The 18947-nt window shown below is 39.2% G+C and overlaps 2 protein-coding genes across 5 annotated transcripts; one reads left to right on the forward strand and one right to left on the reverse strand.

Annotated features, from left to right (window-relative positions):
* The first annotated feature begins 290 nt into the window (after positions 1–290).
* Positions 291–9279, forward strand: glmna (glomulin, FKBP associated protein a). 2 transcript variants are annotated; one of them, XM_074687749.1, is made up of 19 exons: positions 291–401; positions 1120–1199; positions 1618–1743; positions 1829–1942; positions 2069–2177; positions 2268–2541; positions 3662–3761; positions 3894–4075; positions 5149–5202; positions 5349–5379; positions 6604–6693; positions 6788–6829; positions 6978–7051; positions 7144–7228; positions 7347–7456; positions 8380–8443; positions 8567–8702; positions 8815–8885; positions 8964–9279. In XM_074687749.1, exons 2-19 carry the CDS (start codon positions 1161–1163, stop codon positions 9051–9053), a joined length of 1791 nt encoding a protein of 596 aa, XP_074543850.1. In that variant the 5' UTR covers positions 291–401; positions 1120–1160; the 3' UTR covers positions 9054–9279. The 2 variants fall into 2 exon arrangements, with proteins under 2 accessions (XP_074543850.1, XP_074543851.1); XM_074687750.1 differs by having other exon boundaries at positions 298–497.
* Positions 9280–9453: 174 nt separating this feature from the next.
* Positions 9454–18801, reverse strand: cdc7 (cell division cycle 7 homolog (S. cerevisiae)). Of its 3 annotated transcripts, none has more exons than XM_074687747.1 (12): positions 18575–18801; positions 18191–18278; positions 17586–17672; positions 17362–17497; positions 15208–15301; positions 14967–15109; positions 14763–14826; positions 14135–14245; positions 13437–13618; positions 12393–12475; positions 12133–12282; positions 9454–10456 (listed from the first exon to the last, which is right to left on the reverse strand). In XM_074687747.1, exons 2-12 carry the CDS (start codon positions 18276–18278, stop codon positions 10026–10028), a joined length of 1569 nt encoding a protein of 522 aa, XP_074543848.1. In that variant the 5' UTR covers positions 18575–18801; the 3' UTR covers positions 9454–10025. The 3 variants fall into 3 exon arrangements, with proteins under 3 accessions (XP_074543848.1, XP_074543847.1, XP_074543846.1); XM_074687746.1 differs by having other exon boundaries at positions 14760–14826; XM_074687745.1 differs by having other exon boundaries at positions 14487–14826.
* Between the last annotated feature and the right edge of the window lie 146 nt (positions 18802–18947).

The following is an 18947-nucleotide window of genomic DNA, read 5'->3' on the forward strand; positions in this document are numbered from 1 at the left end:
ATCTCATTAGGACCAAAAGGTCCAATCTTTGTCTGTATGTTATTTATACATCTTCTGACTATTTTCAAATAAACAATATAGACAAGCTTAGCCAATCTAATAAGGAAATATGTTTTAATGTCTAAAAAAAAAAATGAAAGAAAAAGAGGAAGAACCTGCATCCTGGTAAAAGTTTTAGCAAGTCTCTGGCAAATCGGCATTAAGAAAAAAAAATTATACAAAAATGAATCAGCTCGAACAGGAGCCGGTTCCCGTCGTTCACTCCGAGAGTCGGTTCAGATAGCGGGAACGTTCGCGATCGACACATCACTCGATTCATCCTTGCAGCTACCTCTCAGTCTCATCAGTTAGCGTGGTTTCTTCTCACTGGGATGTTTATATGGAACATGTAGTTAGTTGAGGTTTGTATCACTCTACCATCGTCCTGTTTACCATTTCACTGTTGGTCTGTACTGTTCCTGTCTTCGTGAGCGGGGCTGAAGAGTTAGCAGTCATAGGTTGGTTCCTGTCAAACAGCTAAGCTAATACAGACTCTTCTATTCTTGGTCATAATTATTACCAAGAAATCTAACTTGGTTTGGTGAAGTAAATGAAGAATAATAATGAAAGCAGAACAGAAAACCTTAAATGAAAATCCAAGATAGGTCTTATACTTAAATCTCTTATCGTTTGTAGCTTTCTTTGTTTTACATATTAGTTATTTTCTAGCCTTTTAGAAAGTATTCATTTTTCACCTTTATGTCAATTTCGGTATCACAAATACATCGTCTACGATTTACAGCCATAGTTTGTAGCTTGGACCTTCAGTTTCCAGTCTGTTGACATCAGTCCAGAAAATTTTATTTATATTTTTCTTGCATTTCCAGAAAGTCTGTGTGTGGTTTGGTTCCACGTGGTTACAAAATCTAGAGATTGCAGTTTCAAGTTAAAAAAAAAAAATCAACTCTTTTTCTTTGTCTTTCTCAAAATTCATTAAAGCTGTCTTTAAATCTTTAGTAGCTAGAGTGGTCAGATGACCAGGAGGAATTGTTCAGCTCAGTGATTTTAATAATTGTTGTTTGTTATGATGCTGTATGATGAGTGTTGTTTATGACATGACATTTTGTGTTTGTTGTGAAGGATTATTGTGTGAAGAAAAGTCGTTTTCAAAGACAGCAGGGATGGCTCTGGAGCAGCTCAGTGATGTGGTCCAGAGATGCGTGAGTTATGTTTGATTACACCCACACATAATAAATGCACCCCTTAATTTTGAACTGTGGCTTTAGCATCTTGTTTCAGTTCTCCATGGTTATGTTATCCAGTGTAAAGATTTTTTTATGTGGTAAAAGTAACAGCTCCAGTTTAGCTGTAACTGTTCACCACCCTAGAGGTTTGGAAGTAAATCATCAAGGCATTAAGAAGTCACTGTATTACACCATTACCAACCAGTTTTACCCAAGTATTAAGTTGTTAAAAGAAAGAAACTTTTCATAAATGCAAGTAAATTAAAAGTCACCTTCAATTTGTTTATCAATCAAAGGAAAGTCTGTAAACAAACAGGTATACTCCTGGATCAGAAGTTGTTGATATACAGTTAAACCCAGCTGGATATCAAGTGATCAGTAATCTCTTCTACAGCAAGCCGTCCCTGACGACAGCTACACGGCTGAAGATCATGATGTCTTCACCATCGCTGGACGGACGTGCATCGAGGAGGGACACAGCGCTCATGTCCTCAGCATCATCCTGGATGAAAAGAATCAGGTACAAGCTAAAAGCCAGTTTGTATCTTAGTGCAGTGTGCACAGCCTGTTTTGTTGTGACACCCTTTTGTCATCTCTTTCTTTAGGACATAGTGAGGTGTATGGGTTGGAACCTGCTGCCCCCCCTGATCCAGATTCTTCTGAAGAAAGAAGACAAAAACCTGTCTCAGAGCCTGGCCATTTTCAAGCATCTGCTGCAGGTTTTCCCACTGTTCTTATCAGGAGTGAATAGACATAATCCTCGGTGTCAATCAAAGAATAAAATCATGTTTAAGCTTAATGTTTAGACAGAACTGTCCTGTTAAAGCTCAGCCGTTGTTTTCCAGACCTGCAGACCCAAAGAGCTGCTGATTGGTCTGTTGGAGCAGCTCGAGCATGATGACCCTGACACCATAGCAGAGAGCCTCCATCTGCTGCTGAACCCCCTGCAGACAGGTGAAGAACACATTATTAAAAACTCTTAACACTTACATAATAAATATAACCACATCTCAAGCAGAGTCCTCTCCATGTCTTCACTCTCAGTGCTGCTGTCCCTGGGCAGCCGTAAGGCGTCCTCTCTTGGTATGACCCTGTCCTCTGTGCTGGACCAGGTGGCCAAACTTCCTCTACCTCTCACTAAGGAGCAAGAGGAGGATGACGTCTTCTCGCTGTGTCGCTGCTGCACTGATCTAACAGAGTTTGTCAGACCCTTTGTCCACGAGGCTAGGCTAAACACCGTAAACTTTGATGAGAAGAACGCAGCGGGTGAACCAGACGGGGTTAAAGAGGACGAGCTGCGGACAGAGCTGCTAAAGTAGTGAGTGGATGATTTGAAATGTCTAAGGAATCTGCAACCTTTACTCTCATAAGAGCTATTTACCTCAGCTCACCTGTATTAAAGTCATTACAGAGCCACAAAATCTGCTTTATCTTCACAATAAAGACAAAAATTTATAAAATTCTATAGATTGTAAAAATCTAGCAAATATTTATCAAATCAAGAAGTTTTTCAAATTTATAAAAGTGCATGTTTTTTTATTTTCAATAATTTTTCAGCTATTTAAAAAATAAAAATAAAATAAAAATTGGCAAAAATTTCAATGAATTAAGAAATTTCCAAAATTTGTAATTATTATTTTTTAAATTTCAAAACTTTGCTTACATTCGTAAAAAAAAAAAAATTAAGTAATAAATTTGCAAAAAAAAACGAAAATTGTGAAATTTCAAAAAGTTTCAAAAATTCCAGAAATTAATGACATTTTTAAGATTTGCCAAAATTTCCAACACTTATTGAAATTTCCAGAATTTATTTTAAAAAATAAATGTTTTCCAATATTTGAAAAATTAAAAATTAAAATGTAAAAGTTTGCAAAGAATTAAAAAGTAGTGAAATTTAAAAAGTTGCAAGTATTTAAAAAATGACTTAATTGCAAAAAAATAAAAAATATAATTTCAAAAATTTGCAGAAAATTAAAACAACTAATAACTGTTGAAATGTTATAAATATGCAAAAAAATGTTATAAATAAGTAACAATTAAGAACTAATTTTGAATTTTTAAATTGAAGTTTAATTTGTTTGCAAAAAAATATTTTTTGGAAATAATACTTGAATATGATAACATACATTGTAATATTGCTAAACTCATTATTTTTTGTTGTTTGCTTATGTTTTGCCACGTATCAATCATGTACATTAAGCAGGCACGCATGATATTATTTAGAGTCAATGCCCTTTATTATCAATTCCTGCTGTAAGAAAAATAAAAATCATTTATGTCATTAAGATTTTTATTAAGCTACAAGGAGCCACCGCAAAAAAGTCAAAGAGCTGCATGAGGCTCCAGAGCCATAGGTTGAAGACCCTTGGTCTCACTGCTAAGACTTGTACATGAGAGGTCTGCCTGTCTGCCTGTAAGGACGTTTTTGTGTTCTGCAGCTGTATGAAGACTCTGAGTCGTCCTCTGCTGGAGGTACAACTGAAGGATCCTGACACTCTGGATGTTTCCCCTCTGAGGAATTTCGCAACAGAGATACTGGTATGAAAAATCAGCCTTCTGGGAACTATTTTATTTATTAGCCCTAAAATACCTGTCAAGATGTTACTTTTTAGTTTATTTCTACGTTAAATATGGTGTAAATATTTAATGTGTTTCTGTGTTTTGATGCAGGAAACCCTCAGTTCCATTGGAGAGTCCCTCCCTGCTCTTGTGTTTCAGCCTCTGCTAAAAAGGAAACAGGTTCCAGGTTTCCTCGAGGAGGAGGTGCGTTACCCCAAGGAGTCTTTAGCCAGCCTGGCTCACCTGGTCTTTGTCCATCACCTGACTTCTGATACTTTCCCAAGTGTTTTCAGGCAAGTACAAATAATCAACTTATCATGATAAACTTTAACTTTTAACCCTCTGTGGTACACACAGGGATTCCAGCTAGAAAAAAAAAAGTTTTGGGTGATTTTTTGTCTTAAATTGATTAAATAAACATAATCCAAAGAAATTTTCAAAAAAAAAAATTCATAGATATTTTTGGGGTTTGTTGCCTTCAAGCGAAATTGTTCCATAATGGTCAGTAATGAAAAAGGAGAGTTATTTTTCAAAAACCCATGGAAAATAATTGTCACCTCGACAATGCATGACATAAAAGTGTAAAAGCTTAAAAAAAAATAACTCTTTTTATAAGACCTCATGTCTGAATGTTGCCTGCAAGCAACTCTGTACCATTGAGGAACGCCCCATTGAAATGAATGGGTCAAGGAGTACATGAGATATTTAACGAAAGACTTCACGTTTGTAGCTTTCAGGAGACAGACTTTTCAATGTGGGAAAACTGTGTGGAGGATAGAAGCCTGTGCTCTGTAAAGAAGGCTCACAACAGTTACTCTAGTAGACCAGAGTCTTCAGTGTTTGTTTGAACCTTACTAAAACCAACAACAGATTTATTCAGGTGAAAACTGAGGAGGTCCAAAACAAATTAATGACCACTTTACTTGTTTATTGATATGAACATATTTTTTTTCTAGACTGAGAAAGACAAATTAGAGAAGTTATTGGACAGTTTTGAGTGGAGAATTGGCCGAGTTGGTCCTTACAAGAAAGTCTGCAAAAAGGGATTCTGTGTGACCTCCAGAGGGTCATATGACAAATTCACACACTGTTATTGGTTCCTTAAGGTCTTTGCCCTTTTTTAAAAGTATTTCATGACAACTAGCATGTACTGTGTGAGTGTAAAAGGCCAAACATGGGTATGTTGCCGAGAGGCCTGGATCCTGATTCACCAAAAGGACTTTTTTTGCACTGGCTCTTAAATTTTGTGACTGAAACAAAAATCCATTGATTGAGGAAAAAGTCTGATAATGATTCCTCCTGCTGAAACACTAAACAACGAAAAGCTGAATGTGTAGTTAATTTTTCTGTCTGTGTCTGTTTTCAGTCCTGTCTTTATTCTGCGGTCAAACATGGAGCACATTCACCTCCTCCTGTCCAGGTGGGTTCAACACAGTTTGACAACACATCCTAATGGAGTCAGAAACTTTTTAGTAAACTGATTTTCAATAACTACAGATCTTGGTTTGTTTCAGTTTTGTTTTTGAACTCTTTACATTAAAAACCTGAAATTTGTTTTAATGACAGAACTGATGAGTCCAGGATTCAGAAAGGACTGGTGAGTTCAAGTGAAACATCAAATTTAAGATCATGTTCATGTCAACGTTACAAAACATTCTTTATACCTGTGAAGAACTTGCATCTTATCATTTTTAAATAAAAACACAGCAACTCATTAACTTTTTTTTGTTATTGTCTGATCTGAGACTCCTCAGGTTTACAGTAGGGGAAATAAGTATTGAATGTGTCAACGTTTTTCTCATCAAATTTATTTCAAAAGCTGCAATTCAAACAAAATTTCTACCAGACATTGGTTTTAACTCAAATAATCCACACATGAAAAGAAATCACAATGTTCAGTATGACAGCCGAAAAGTTCAGTTTTGGTCTCATCTGACCAGACAACATTCTCCCAGTATTCTACAGGCTTGTCAAGATGCTGTTTAGCAAACTTTAAACCAGCTTCAACATGCCTTTTCTTGAGGACTGGAGTCTTGCGGGCTGAGCGTCCATAGAGGCCATGGCAGTGGAGGGCATTGCCTATTGTTTTCTCTGTAACAATTGTACCTGCTGCCTCCAAGTCTTTCTGGAGCACTTTCAGGGTGGTCCTTGGCTTGTTGAGTACTCTTCTGACTATCTTTCTGACTCCCTGGTCAGAAATCTTACAAGGAGCTCCTGTGCGTGGCCTGTTGATGGTAAGGTGGTGCTTCTTCCACTTGTGAATAATGGCCCCAACGGAGCTGACTGGAATATTCAGGTGATTTGATATAAGTCTGTAACCAGTTCCATTCTGATGCTGAGCAACAATCAGGTTGTGAATGTCTTCAGAGAGCTCTTTGCCTTTACCCATCATGAGGTGTGCCATATTTAACTGCTTGATGAAAAAAATAACCTTTTTTATAGGACCATCAATTTGCTGTAGCCCAGCTGATGTTGGTTTGCACTAATTGGAAGTTCAAGTAATAATTACTGACAGATTTCAGGTGGTATGGTGCATTTCCTTGCCAAAGTATACAGCCTGTCCATGGTGTGTTCAATACTTTTTTCTTTTGTTATTGTACTCAATTCCACATAATCATTATTTATGGACCTGAACGTTGTGATTTCTTTTCATGTGTGGATTATTTGAGTTAATGCCAATGTCTGGTAGAAATTTTATTTGAATTGCAGCTTTGAAAATAATAATACATATTATAAGGAAAAAGTGGATGCATTCAATACTTATTTTCCCCGCTGTAGATGAGTGTCTCAGCTGTGATTTTCGCTGTTTCCTGTCACACAGGAGCTGTATGAGAAGAGTCTGGTGCGGGTGGAGGATAACAGTCTGCCTGCAGATCTGCTGGAGATCAGAACCTTCCTCACAGTCCCTCAGGTGAGCAGATATTTAATTTTCACTTCACTGTTATTCTCCTGGAGTAGAGGCTCATTTTAGTCACCCTCATAATGACTGAGCTTTTTGTTTACAGGATCTGGTGAAAGTCATGACGCTGTGTCCGCAGCATCATTTGGTAAGAAGACAGCTCAGCTGTTTTCAGCCTGCACAGCTCTGATTACCCTCTCGTCTGGCTTTAATTCACAAGTCCTCATTTGCATTTTTATTCTCTGAATAATAAGTTTTTGAAAAAGAGTGTTTATCATTTTCCCCTTCTTCAACAGAGAACCAGAGGGCTGAAGGTTTTCCAGATGAGCATTGATAAGTTTGATACTGAAGCCAAACACAATTTTTTCCAGTGAGCTCCATTTTTCCCTCCTTAAAGTCATCAGAATTACTTCCCTGCTCCGTGTTACGGCATATCGACCTTTATCCCCCGCCTTCTTTCAGGTTCATGCTCAAAACCAGTAAACACTCAGGAGTTGAAGGATACGTCATCAAAAACATCAAGAATCAGATCGATGCTGCGCTGCAGGTGAGTGGCCACATAAAATTTGATGTTGACTCTTCTTGTTCACCTATTATTACGGTTTAACAGTAGTGTCCATGCAGAGCGCACAGTGTAATTCTGTCTGTACTCTTTCTGTCTTCAGCCAGGTAACGGTAACGCCTGGTTTGAGGGAGTTCACCTGCTGCCTCTGCTGCGTAAAGTTCTCAGTCTGCCAGACGGCCCAGAGACTGATCTCCTGCAGAATCTGGACAGGTCTGTACCCGCGCAAGATCTGAGACACAGGAAGAAGATTAAACACAGCAAAAACAGACATTTTGTTCCTAAAGCATCATTCTCTGAGTTCAAGATGTTGATGTCTTTGGGAGAGTTTTGTTTGTTTGTGAACAACATAACTCAAAAAGTAACAAACGGATCTTGATGAAATTTACAGGAAATGTTCAAAATGGGATAAGGAAGAAGTGATTACATTTTGAAGGTGATCTGGAGCACCGTCTGGATCCAGCAATTTTTTAAAGAATTCTTTATCAATGTGAGATAGGGCTGTTTTCACCATGTGTGTATATAACTCCACCATAAATGGTCGGATTGCTTTACTAAACAATACAAGACAAGGTCACCATAATTTCTGACAGATGTAAAAGTACGATCCAGATCCTGGAAATATTCTGGATACTAAGATCCAGAATATGAAACATGTGCTGGGTCATCATCATTTTCAACACTGTCAGGAAACAAATTATCGTACAAAGCTACAGCTAACACCAAATTGTAGCAGACAGTCTGCTGAAAGGGAGTATAACATTAAAGTAGGACTAAAGTGTTGGTGACAATCACATTATGCTTGGAGGAGGTCTGAGCTCTCTGACTGCTTTTCTTGTTTGTATTGTTATGATATCTTGGGCTTTTTATGCTTTATTACAGATAAAGTCAGACTGATTTTTTGTATATCGATCACTAAAATATAAGACATTTGTTAAAAGTAGTTTTATCACATGAAGCTGTCTGGAGTTATCAGAGGTTTGTACAGTAGTTTTGTAGTAACTGATCTGAAAACTGTTTTCATGCTGTTTCTAGAGCTCTCTCCTATTTTCCATGTAAAAGCAGTTGAGTTTACCCGGATCTGTGTTTTTCTTGTATAATATTTTTTATGCCTCCTTTCATGTGTTTTCAAACAGAATAATGGAGTCCCTGAACCTGCTGCGTTACCTCGTCATCAGAGACAAAGTAACAGAAAACCAAGTGAGTTTCACAGTTGCAGAGCTGCTCCAAGGATTTTGTTATTTATTTATTTTTTTTGCTTGAATATATCAAGAGCCTTGGTGTATCGTTGTGTTTTTTTCTCTGCTGCTGTCGTGACCTTAGACTGGGATCTGGACTGAACTGTATAAAATAGAGGATACTTTCATGAAGCCGCTGCGTGTCGGTGTGAACATGTCGAGAGCACACTATGAGAAGGAGCTGGAAAACACCATGGAAACCAAAAAGAAAAAGGTCAAAGGTCAGGACAAAACTCTCCTATGTGAGGTGACGCATGTGTTGGTTTCATTGTTGAAAGTCATGTTTTTAAGTACAGGTCAGTTTTGACATCTCGAGTTTGTGTTTTCCTGCAGAAAACTCGGTACTGTCGGTGAGCGTTGGCGACGAGAAGCTGCCGAACATGACGTCAGAGTCACAGATTCAGGTCAGCGTCCGTTTCACATTCATGACGGTAAATTTTGACTTTGCTCTGAGCTTACTGAACTGTACCGTGTCCTCTCAGGCTCTGCACTCAGCGCTGCACACGTTCGACATGATCGAGAGCGTGTTGGTGCGAATAGAGGAGCTCACAGAGGTGAAGGAGACTCTTTAGATGGTGACCTCTTCATCGCCTCAGAGGCCGAGGAAATGTAACAAAACCTTCAACTGTTTTCAAAAAAAGAGCCATGGAAGTCACTGACACATCACTGGGAATTACATTTTTACTTAAAAGTTGCATAACAGTGTCTTTAAAATAGAAGACTGTACAGTTTGTATCTCTTCAGTGTTAAATGTTCAAAGTTTTGTTTACAAAACTGTTTATTCTGACAACTTTTATACTTACTGTGAAGAAAGTTTCACAAATACAAAGTGACGTCCTGGTGTTGAAGCAGAATGTCACTTCAAATGTTGAATAAATTCATTTCTCTCTGTACATTTTCCTTTTTTATTAGAAAATCAAAACATTTAGTTACACATTTACATTTCTCAACATTATAAATTAACACAATTGAAAACACACTTTTACACAGGAGCGTTTGCCACATAAAAATCTTTCTCACCTTCAAATTTAAACGTCTTTCATACTTCAAAGAGAAACTTTATCTGCCGGTAATGTTTGATGGCAGTTTGATGCACAGTACATACAGGTTGTTCAATCTCACTTCATTCAGACAGACAAGAAACATTTTCCCATTTCAGGAATTTTACTTTTTGAGATTTTTTTTTTTTTTTTAATCTTTCGGGGATGGACCAAAACTGAGTTGATCTGTTGCTCTGAATCAAACACTATTTAACGACAGATCTGAAGTCACTTTGTACCACAGTTGCCATGAATCCAGGAAGTAAAATCTATGTAGCATTAAGAAGGAGAGATAATGTGAAATGTATCACATTACTTCTCTGTTGTGTAGTTTTTCTGTTTTGCTCTAAGCTGCAGTCAAAGGACGGACTATTGACCATTTCCAAAAAGGATCCAAACCTCTTTTTCAGTTGGGCTGTAAACTGTGACAATATCAAAGCCTCACTGAGTTTTTCATCCTGAACCGAAGCTTCAGAAGCTCATTGGTCAGCTCTCCTCCTGGTCTCACAGACCTCTGAACAGTGGGTGCTGCAGGGCCTGAGCAGCTGTGATCCTGGTGGCAGGGTTCAGGTCCAGCAGCCGGTCCAGCAGGTCGTACGCCTCATCAGGAACGCTGTCCCAGCCCCGCTCATCATCCTCCTCCACCGTGCTGTCAGTCTGTGAGCTCTGTCTGGAGAGGCAGGCAGTGTCTGCGCTCCCTGATCGTTCACGCTGTTTCTGAGGAGCTCTGACATCTTTGTGCTGCACCCTCTGAGAGGATCGATGTGTCGGAGTATCATCTTGGATTTTGAGACGACGGGTGGAGGCAGCATCTGTGCTTGCTTCAGGAAGAGGTGTGATTTCATCATCAGGAGACGGCCTGCGGCCTCTCAGGGTCTCACAGAGCGCTCTGAGGTCCTGTGGAGGAAGCTCCCGACTGCACACCACTGATTTACCTTTAAACAAAGAAACCAAATACTTCATCACCAGCACAACAGCTGAACACATCACATCACAACAGTTAGGTGGATTCAGTTATCATGGACTGTAAATGATAAAAATGTAGGCTTTATGACATCACCCATCTGTTTTTGATAAAGAGTTCTGAAGACTATCAATGACAGAGACCATATCGGAAATTCTGACCTCAACTGGGCTCATCAAGTTTGGATGCAGTAAGGTGGCAGGCCTTTAGTCTCTTATAGGGATGGAGTGGTTTATGAAACAAAAAACAAACCATTTGGCTTTTTTCTTCGCTTTAAAACTCAGTTCGAAGTGAGTATGTAGCTCCGATCATACGCATGTTGATGTTTCTGATTTGGAAAATGAAGCACATCTTCTATAGCGGCCATATTTGTAGTGGCAAGGGCCTCACGTACAGGTGCCTGTCGGTCACGTGACCTTGAGCTGTGCCTCTGAATGGGTGAGCTTGTGATCTTAATATCCTCTGAACAGCCCCCCGTACAGTGTGTGCCGGTAGTAAAATTAGTGACTCAGACAGGAGACGTTTTTTGAACCAGGCTGTAAATGGGTTTATTTCTGCTTTGAAAACGTGTTTTTTCTGGCTTAGTGTGTATGTGACTTCCAGTACTTCCTGAGCCAGCCTCAAGCAGACACTCAAGAAACGGCAGATTTTAGCACTTCCGCGTTGTCTCATATTCTCAGACCAGAGGTTGCCGCTTGTGCCCAACGCAAGGCCAAGAATACAGCTGAACAGTTGTGGGGAGGCGCGTGTGTTGTGTATATGACGAGCTGTGAGTCGTTCTGCTGTCTGAGAGCAGACCCCTCTAGCAAGTTTTTTAAAGACGACAATTTTTACAACTTTTCTGGAGTTTGGAGTCTGACAGAGTCTGAAGCGTGTTTTCATCACCTGAATGAGTAGTGTGTGCCATCGTGTGCCCCTCCCCTATCCAAACACAGAGACAGTCCTCACTCGCAGCATATGAAATCATGCAAGTGTGTCTCATTATGGTCACTTCTTTCAGTCCCCAGCCCAGATAAAAGAGGAGGGTTGATATTTAGACATTAAAAAAACAAGAATCAACAGAAAAATAGGTTAATTTGTAGCTCTAAACACATTTATGATGTTGTGTTTTACCTGCTTTCTGTCTCTCCCACGTTATTTCTCTCTCCTACAGAGTCCATGAATATTACATGCAAATGAGTTATTATGCAAATAAGACAGCAGCATCATTTAGTGACTTTTAGTGACTTCTGGGACAGACGATAGGGACTTTCCTTACTGGGGAGTTGGCATGTTGAAACTAGCAATGTTTCACTCAGCTTTCATGATGTTTCAAATGAGAAACAGCCTCATTCTTTCAGCTTTTTCACGACTATACATGACATCATTGATTAAAAATAATTTGTAAATAAACCAAAAACCGTGGTAGGAACTGAACTGTGGATTCTGTGAACTGTCCCATCTCTAGTCTCAGGGTGCCCACCTGTCAGTCAGCCTTGCCCATATATGAGCAAAACTCATGTTTAGTAACAAAAACGAGTATTGATGCTTGTTCTTATTTTTGATCAGACTGCTGCACAGCAATCAGACCACTTGTTTTACTTTTTGTTTCTGCTGCTAGCAACTCAGTGCTTTCTCAAGTGATGAAAAACTAAAATGAAAACACACCGAATGCCTTGGCAGCCTGGGTGGTCTCTCTGGAGCCTCTTATGGTCATGATCTGAGTGAGGGCAATGAGGTCATCGCCGGCTTTAAAGAACGGGTAACGTCCACTGAGCAGAGAGAGCAGGATCACACCGGCCGACCACACGTCGATGGCTGCAGCACAAAGAATACGAGAGTGTGAAACTGTGCACATTATGATTGATTAGAGAGAGAAAATAATTAAGTTAACCAAGTTTCTGTTGATCATGGTTTGAGAAACCGACCTGTTCCTTGGTTTGGACACTTTGTGAGGACTTCTGGTGCTCTGAAGCCCGGAGTCCCAGCCCGGGGGGCCACCTGCTGCTTCCTTTACACAAATGGAAAATAACATAAAGTTAAACAAAACAACACAAATCAGAGGTAACAGTAAAAATAAATTCCAAAATCCAGTATCAACTAGAAAAGCACTGAGAGCGTGCAGACCTCCTCCAAGCATATTGTGATTCTACCATAACACTTTAGTCCTACTTTAATGTTATACTCCCTTTCAGCAGACTGTCTGCTACAATTTGGTGTTAGTTGCAGGTTTGTACGATAATTTGTTACCTGACAGTGTTGAAAATCATAATGAGCCAGTACATATTTCATATCCCTGATCTTAGTATCCAGAATGTTGCCAGGGTCTGGATCGTACTTTTACATCTGTCAGAAATTATGGTGACGTTGTCTTGTATTGTTTTGCAAAGCAATCTGACCATTTATCATGGAGTTATAAACATATGGTGAAAACAGCCCTATCTCACAATGATAAAGAATCCTTTAAAAAAATCCTGGATCTAGACGGTGATCCAGATCACCTCCAAAATGTAATCACTTCTTCCTTATCCCATTTTGAACATTTCCTGAAAATTGCATCAAGGGCTGTTCGTTACTTTTTGAGTTATGTTGTTCACAAACAAACAAACGCTCCCAAAAACAAAACCTCCACATTGGAGCTAAAAACTTCTATATGTACAATTTCATGATTAAAAATACCAAGATCTAGGTACATTCTTTTTTTCTTACACACATTTTGATGGTTTAAAGAAAAGACAAACATTGTTGGTTTGTGTTTCATTCATTCAGTTGCTGCCTTTTTCTATTTATAAAAAAATATGTGTCTTGCCTATTACAGTAGATTATAAGACTTTGCATTGACTGTGCATTTACCATTTTGGAAAGAAGTCAGCAGATTAGACAAATCACAGCTCAGTGACCAACAATCGTGTATACTATGTCTAAAAGTTTCTTGTAAGGGTGGTTCTGTTTTACTTTCTCGTATCTGTTACCTGGACATGCAGATGTTGCAGACACGGTCCGTCTGGTGACAGTTACAGGTGAGGCCCTGCTGTACGGACTTCTGAGGTTTCTGGAGGCTGCTTTGGGTCCTGACAGGCAGCGGGCCCTGCTGCCTGCTTGCTGCAGAGAACCTCCGGGTGGCTGGGTCCTCTGTTTTTGTCGGCTTTACCAGCTAAAAGAAATATATATATATTTTTAATATACGTTTGTGTGTATGTATGAGTGTTTATGTATACATGTATGTATTTTTTTTTCTTTTGGTTATTTGCTGTATCATCATTACTATTATTATTTGGGACAATTCAATTCGATAAAGGTTGAGTTTTGACTCTGATTAAAAAATAAAGTTAAAAAAAAAGGAATATTTCATAAAAAACCCACAAAACTATGACTCGATAGAAAATATTAACTCAAATTTTTCATTCAGTGGTTTTTCCACATTCTGCAAAACATTTTGAACCAAACTAAAATCTGAGCAAGTGTTTAAGCTGAAGTGTTAATAAAAATGTCTAATTAGATTTAGTATGAGACAGATGCACCTGACACCTTTTTTCCTCTTTCGTTTTTGTCTTAAAACACTTTTTTTGTACTTGTTACATGAATTTGGGCTTGTACCTTTTTTTTTACTAAAAAGATTCAAAAACTGGTTAAGATTTCCTTTTTTGGAGTATACCTTCTGCTTGCTCACCTCTGTCTTCACAGCGGCTTGTTTGGTAGTGGTGGATGGAGCTGGAGCACAGCTGTTCAGGTTCCTCTCTCCAAACACCGGCCGAGGCACTTTACGCAGCCCTGTCAAATCCTGGAGAAACAAACACATGAGTCAGAATTTAGTTTGAACCAACACATGAGTGAAGAAAGCAGAGGGTAAAGAGATGCACTGAAAGGGTGTTTTTTAGATATCCTCACTGCTCATTCCTCACTCTAAGTCTGATTTTTTGGGTGAAATAGGTTTCACTTCACTCTTCGAGGACGCTGCTTTCACAGGAAACAGAAAGAAAAGAGTGGGACAGAAGTATTGAGACAGAGGCAGAGTGAGACACCTTTGTGTGCTTTGTGCGCGGAGCGGAGGTGGCGACAGTGGTGGTGACAGTGCGTGCTTTTTTAACCAGAGTCCTCTGAGAGGCTGAGGAAGATGTGGCGGTGGAGGAAGAGGAGGGGGAAGGTGGTAGAGTAGTGGTCTGCTGTGGAGGTGGAGGCAGTGTGGCTGGAGCTGTGGTGGATTTGGAAGGGAGTCTGGCTGCTGCTTTGCTCTGCTGTGCTGCTTCGTGTTTTCCTGTGGCCCCTCCACCTTTTTGCGAAGACCTTTGCCTCACCACCTTCAGCAGCTCAATCCGGGTGTCTGCTGTGCCCTGAGCCAGGCCGAAATCCACCAGCGCATACCTGCAAACACATTTTAAATAGAGAAATGAGTAAATCAATGAGAACTCATTCCCCTCAAGTGCAGCTAGGATGCCTGATTAAACCAACAGTCAGAGACCGACGCACGGCTGAATATGTCACAGAGAGGTGTGGCTGCTCACATTCTGCTGCTCCTGTTGTAGAGGAAATTGTTTGGTTTGATGTCCCGGTGAATGATACCAAACTGATGGATGTGTCTCAGAGCCTTGAGCAGGTGGTAGATGTACAGACGGACTTCTTCGAAGCTTAATGAGCCAATAATGTCCTGATAAAGACATTTTGGAATGATCAGAAGTTTGGCTTTGATTCATAGTTAGGGGGATGTATCAAAAACAGCCTCTTAAAGTGAAACAATGTACATACCACAATAGGTTTATGCTCCATATAAGGCATGACAATCACTACATGGTCCTCCTTCCTGAAGCAGTAAGTTACCCCCATCACATTCTCTCTGCCTCTGCAACATGTGGAGAGAAATAAAGAGGGAGCCATGAGATGCAGGAAAGGAAGACAAACCTCTCACTGCAACACATAAAATAACTGTTACAGTAACTCTTTAATAGTTTTGTACAGCCTGACGACCAAAACATGAACATAAAGATGAAGCACATTACAGGTTTAAAATGCCTAAAATCAAAAAGAATAATACACATTAATGATAACGTAACAATTGTGTTTATTTCTTTGCCAAAGAAACAGTATAAAAGCAAAATCAGTAAAAGAAAAAGGCTTTTTATTTCTAGATATCAATGAGTGACTCTATTACAAGGGAAACATTTCAGGTGTACAAAAAAAGTGAAAAAAAATATATGTGCTTTTTTTGTTTCATATTCTATTTGATTGCAAATGATACACCTGGAATGTACTTAATTCATTAGTTAGCAAGCTTAAAGTGATTCCCCGGGATGGAACAAGTTGGGTCCTATCACAAGGTTTAGGGCAGAAATTACCCCTACAGCAGTGTTTTTGTGCAGCTGAAGCCCAGGGCGCTCGCACCAAACACCCCCTCCCTGCTCCTCTGCCGGTTTCCTCTGCACTCAGACGGGGCCAATTTTTACTTGACCAAAAAACACAAATTAACGGACTCCCACCCAAAAAATCTGATATCGTTCTGCATTCACGCTTTATTTAGAGAATTTTCAGCGCGTTACTTTCACACAAAAACACCGCTAAATAAGGTTCTAGTTCTCATTGTGTCTCTTCGTCCTGGCAGACTACCTGCGTTTGTTTATATCTGGCACGCCATGCGCACGGACTGATAAACTAAGCGGCGAGCGCCTCGTAGCCAGCTGTGGCTCTGCAGCGGAGGTGGCGCCGTTTTACAGCACGATGAGAACTAGAGCCTTATTTAGCGGTGTTTTTGTGTGAAAGTAACGCGCTGAAAATTCTCTAAATAAAGCGTGAATGCAGACCAATATCCGATTTTTTTGGTGGGAGTCTGTTTATTTGTGTTTTTGGTCAAGTAAAATATGGCCCCGTCTGAGTGCAGAGGAAACAGGCAGAGGAGCAGGGAGGGGGTGTTTGGTGCGAGCGCCCTGGGCTTCAGCTGCACAAAAACACTGCTGTAGGGGTAATTTCTGCCCTAAACCTTGTGATAGGACCCAACTTGTTCCATCCTGGAGTATCACTTTAAGCTCTAATGAATTTTTAAATATTTGAGTAACAAAATCAAAAATTGGAGCATAATTTTGTCAACTGGGTAATGGACAAAAGTTGTCACTATTTTTTAAACATAAATCCATAATGTACTGAATTTAGAGTTAGATAACATTTCTATCCAAGGACAAACCTGTCTCTACAACATTAAATATTGTGATGGGTAACATGGTTGACAGGAAACACGGGTTGACATTTCCTCCATTTTTTGGCTCTTGTGCAAACTGCAGACCTTTAACATTGCACCCCTGACCTCCATCACCTCATTTATCTGTGCATTTTATTCACTTTTTTTTAACATTCATAGCAAGAACACCAGGAAATGTTGGTATCACTGTTGATGGACAACTAAAGCGCACCCTGTACAGAAAATCATTTTGATGAAATATTGATGAGGAGGAGTTAAAATATGCCACACTTTCTTCATGGTTCCCACAAAAAAGGATGCGACATCAATTGATATAAGTCATGAGACTTTGGAGCAAACCATTCCTGATTTATAGGCCTTTTTTCAATTTGTAACACGGTTGACGCTGATTTCTCAGCCACACATAAAATGTATTATTTCATTCATATAAATTATCAAAAAAGTTTTTAAAACAACTTTTTCATGTTTTAATGATTTTTCTAAACAAATAATAGTGAAAATAATGTTCACAAACATGTATTCTAGTGTTAATTTTGAAGAGCAAACTTGACATTTGAGAAATCAGACGGCACAAAAATTGCAAATTCCAAAACATGGTTTGAATTTTTAGTCAAATAAATTATGGAACCAGTTACAGTGTTCGTAAAGTTGATAAGTATATCCCACAGACCCAAAATGTACCCCTAACTATAGAATCACTCTAGTTTGCTTACCCTGCAACAGTGAGACACTGGAGCTCAGCAGCAATGCGTGTTGGATGGCTGGTTGGGATGAGGTGCTTTAGAGCAAACATCTCTCTCCTCCCATCCCTCATCTGAGCCTCACCCAGATACACTGAGCTGAAAGTTCCTGCAGCACAGATACACTCATCACAACCACTTTACAACAGCTATTATTGCATGCAGTCAGTGTGATGTATGTGTTATAGAGTGATTACCTTCTCCTATTTTGTCTATGATGTGGAAAACCTTCGCCAGCTGAGGAACAGATCTGTAGAGTGACTCAATGTCGAGCTCTACATCCTCTAAAAGAAACAAAACAATAACAGAGGCGCATTATTCTCTTTCTGGATAATCTAACATGGTCCTTACTCGCAGCAACTGGTATACAATATATTTTGATACATGTTCTTCAAAGAAGGATACTGATTTGTTCAGAGAAGTTGCAAGAAAAAGTATGTAAAGCCTATGGAATTACCTGGATTTCTGCATAAATGGGTCATGAATGTGTTGATCTTCATCTTAGTCACAACAAGTGACAAACACAGTCTGCTTAAACTAATACCACACAAACAATTATACGTTTTCATGTTTTTCAGGGCTCACATAATTTTTCTTGTAGCTGAATATTTGAAAAAATCATATGTTTTGTGCCCCCCTCACAATTATATTTTCTTTACGTATGGATAAGATATTACAAAATAAAATTTTACATAGAAGAAATGTAAATTTTGGGACAAAAAATCGTTATTTAACTATATCAAATTAATCGTGACGTACTTACAACTGAAGTTAAGTTCATATCATTTATCTGCATACTTACTAGGGATCCTGCTCCTCCTGAGACTTCTGTCAGGTTTACAACATCCACTTGAGCTGATGCCCTCAGTACAGACAGGAGATAGCTCCATCTAACAAACGAATGAGAGTCACCATTAAAGCAAACGAAAAAAAAACAAAGCATCGTGATTGTAAATGCCACAAATAAAAAATGCTACTTAAACTTTGTTAAGTTATGTTCTGTTGGCCATTGTCAATTTATCGATTAGTTATTGGAAATCAATAATAATAAAGCAAGATGGGACCGATTGGAGCTTATTCGGATCTACGCTCTCTCGTCTTCCTCATTCACAGAAACCAACAGGCTAATGTTAGCCACAGCCTGCCAGGCTAACTTCATCTGTTTAGTCAACAGAAACAAACTTACCTCTTCAGGTGGTCGCTTATCAAGGCAACTTCACGAAATAACAGTCAGAACTCACTAAGCAGCCGTGTGGTAATGTCCCATCGGTATAAAATGAAAGACTGAAAACTAACTTGGTGAGAGTGTCGCTCCAAAGATTTGTTGAGAAACACAGAAAGTAGCTTTTCCGCCAACAACAAACTCCCCGCTAAAAGTGACGTCGAAGACTTCTCGCGCTGCATCACTAAGATCTCGCGATATCTCGCCACCTCAAACAGACAAAGCGCAAATATTCATTTAATTTGTGCAATATTGTGCTATTTAACAGCTGTTTTCAGCTTTAAAGTGAATACAATATTCAATATATTGATTGAAGATCAATAGTTTTGATGAATAA

Source organism: Halichoeres trimaculatus, unplaced genomic scaffold (assembly GCF_033239565.1).
Source record: "Halichoeres trimaculatus isolate MK-OKI-2021-1 unplaced genomic scaffold, fHalTri1.1 fHalTri1_scaffold_15, whole genome shotgun sequence".
NCBI classification, from domain to species: domain Eukaryota; kingdom Metazoa; phylum Chordata; class Actinopteri; order Labriformes; family Labridae; genus Halichoeres; species Halichoeres trimaculatus.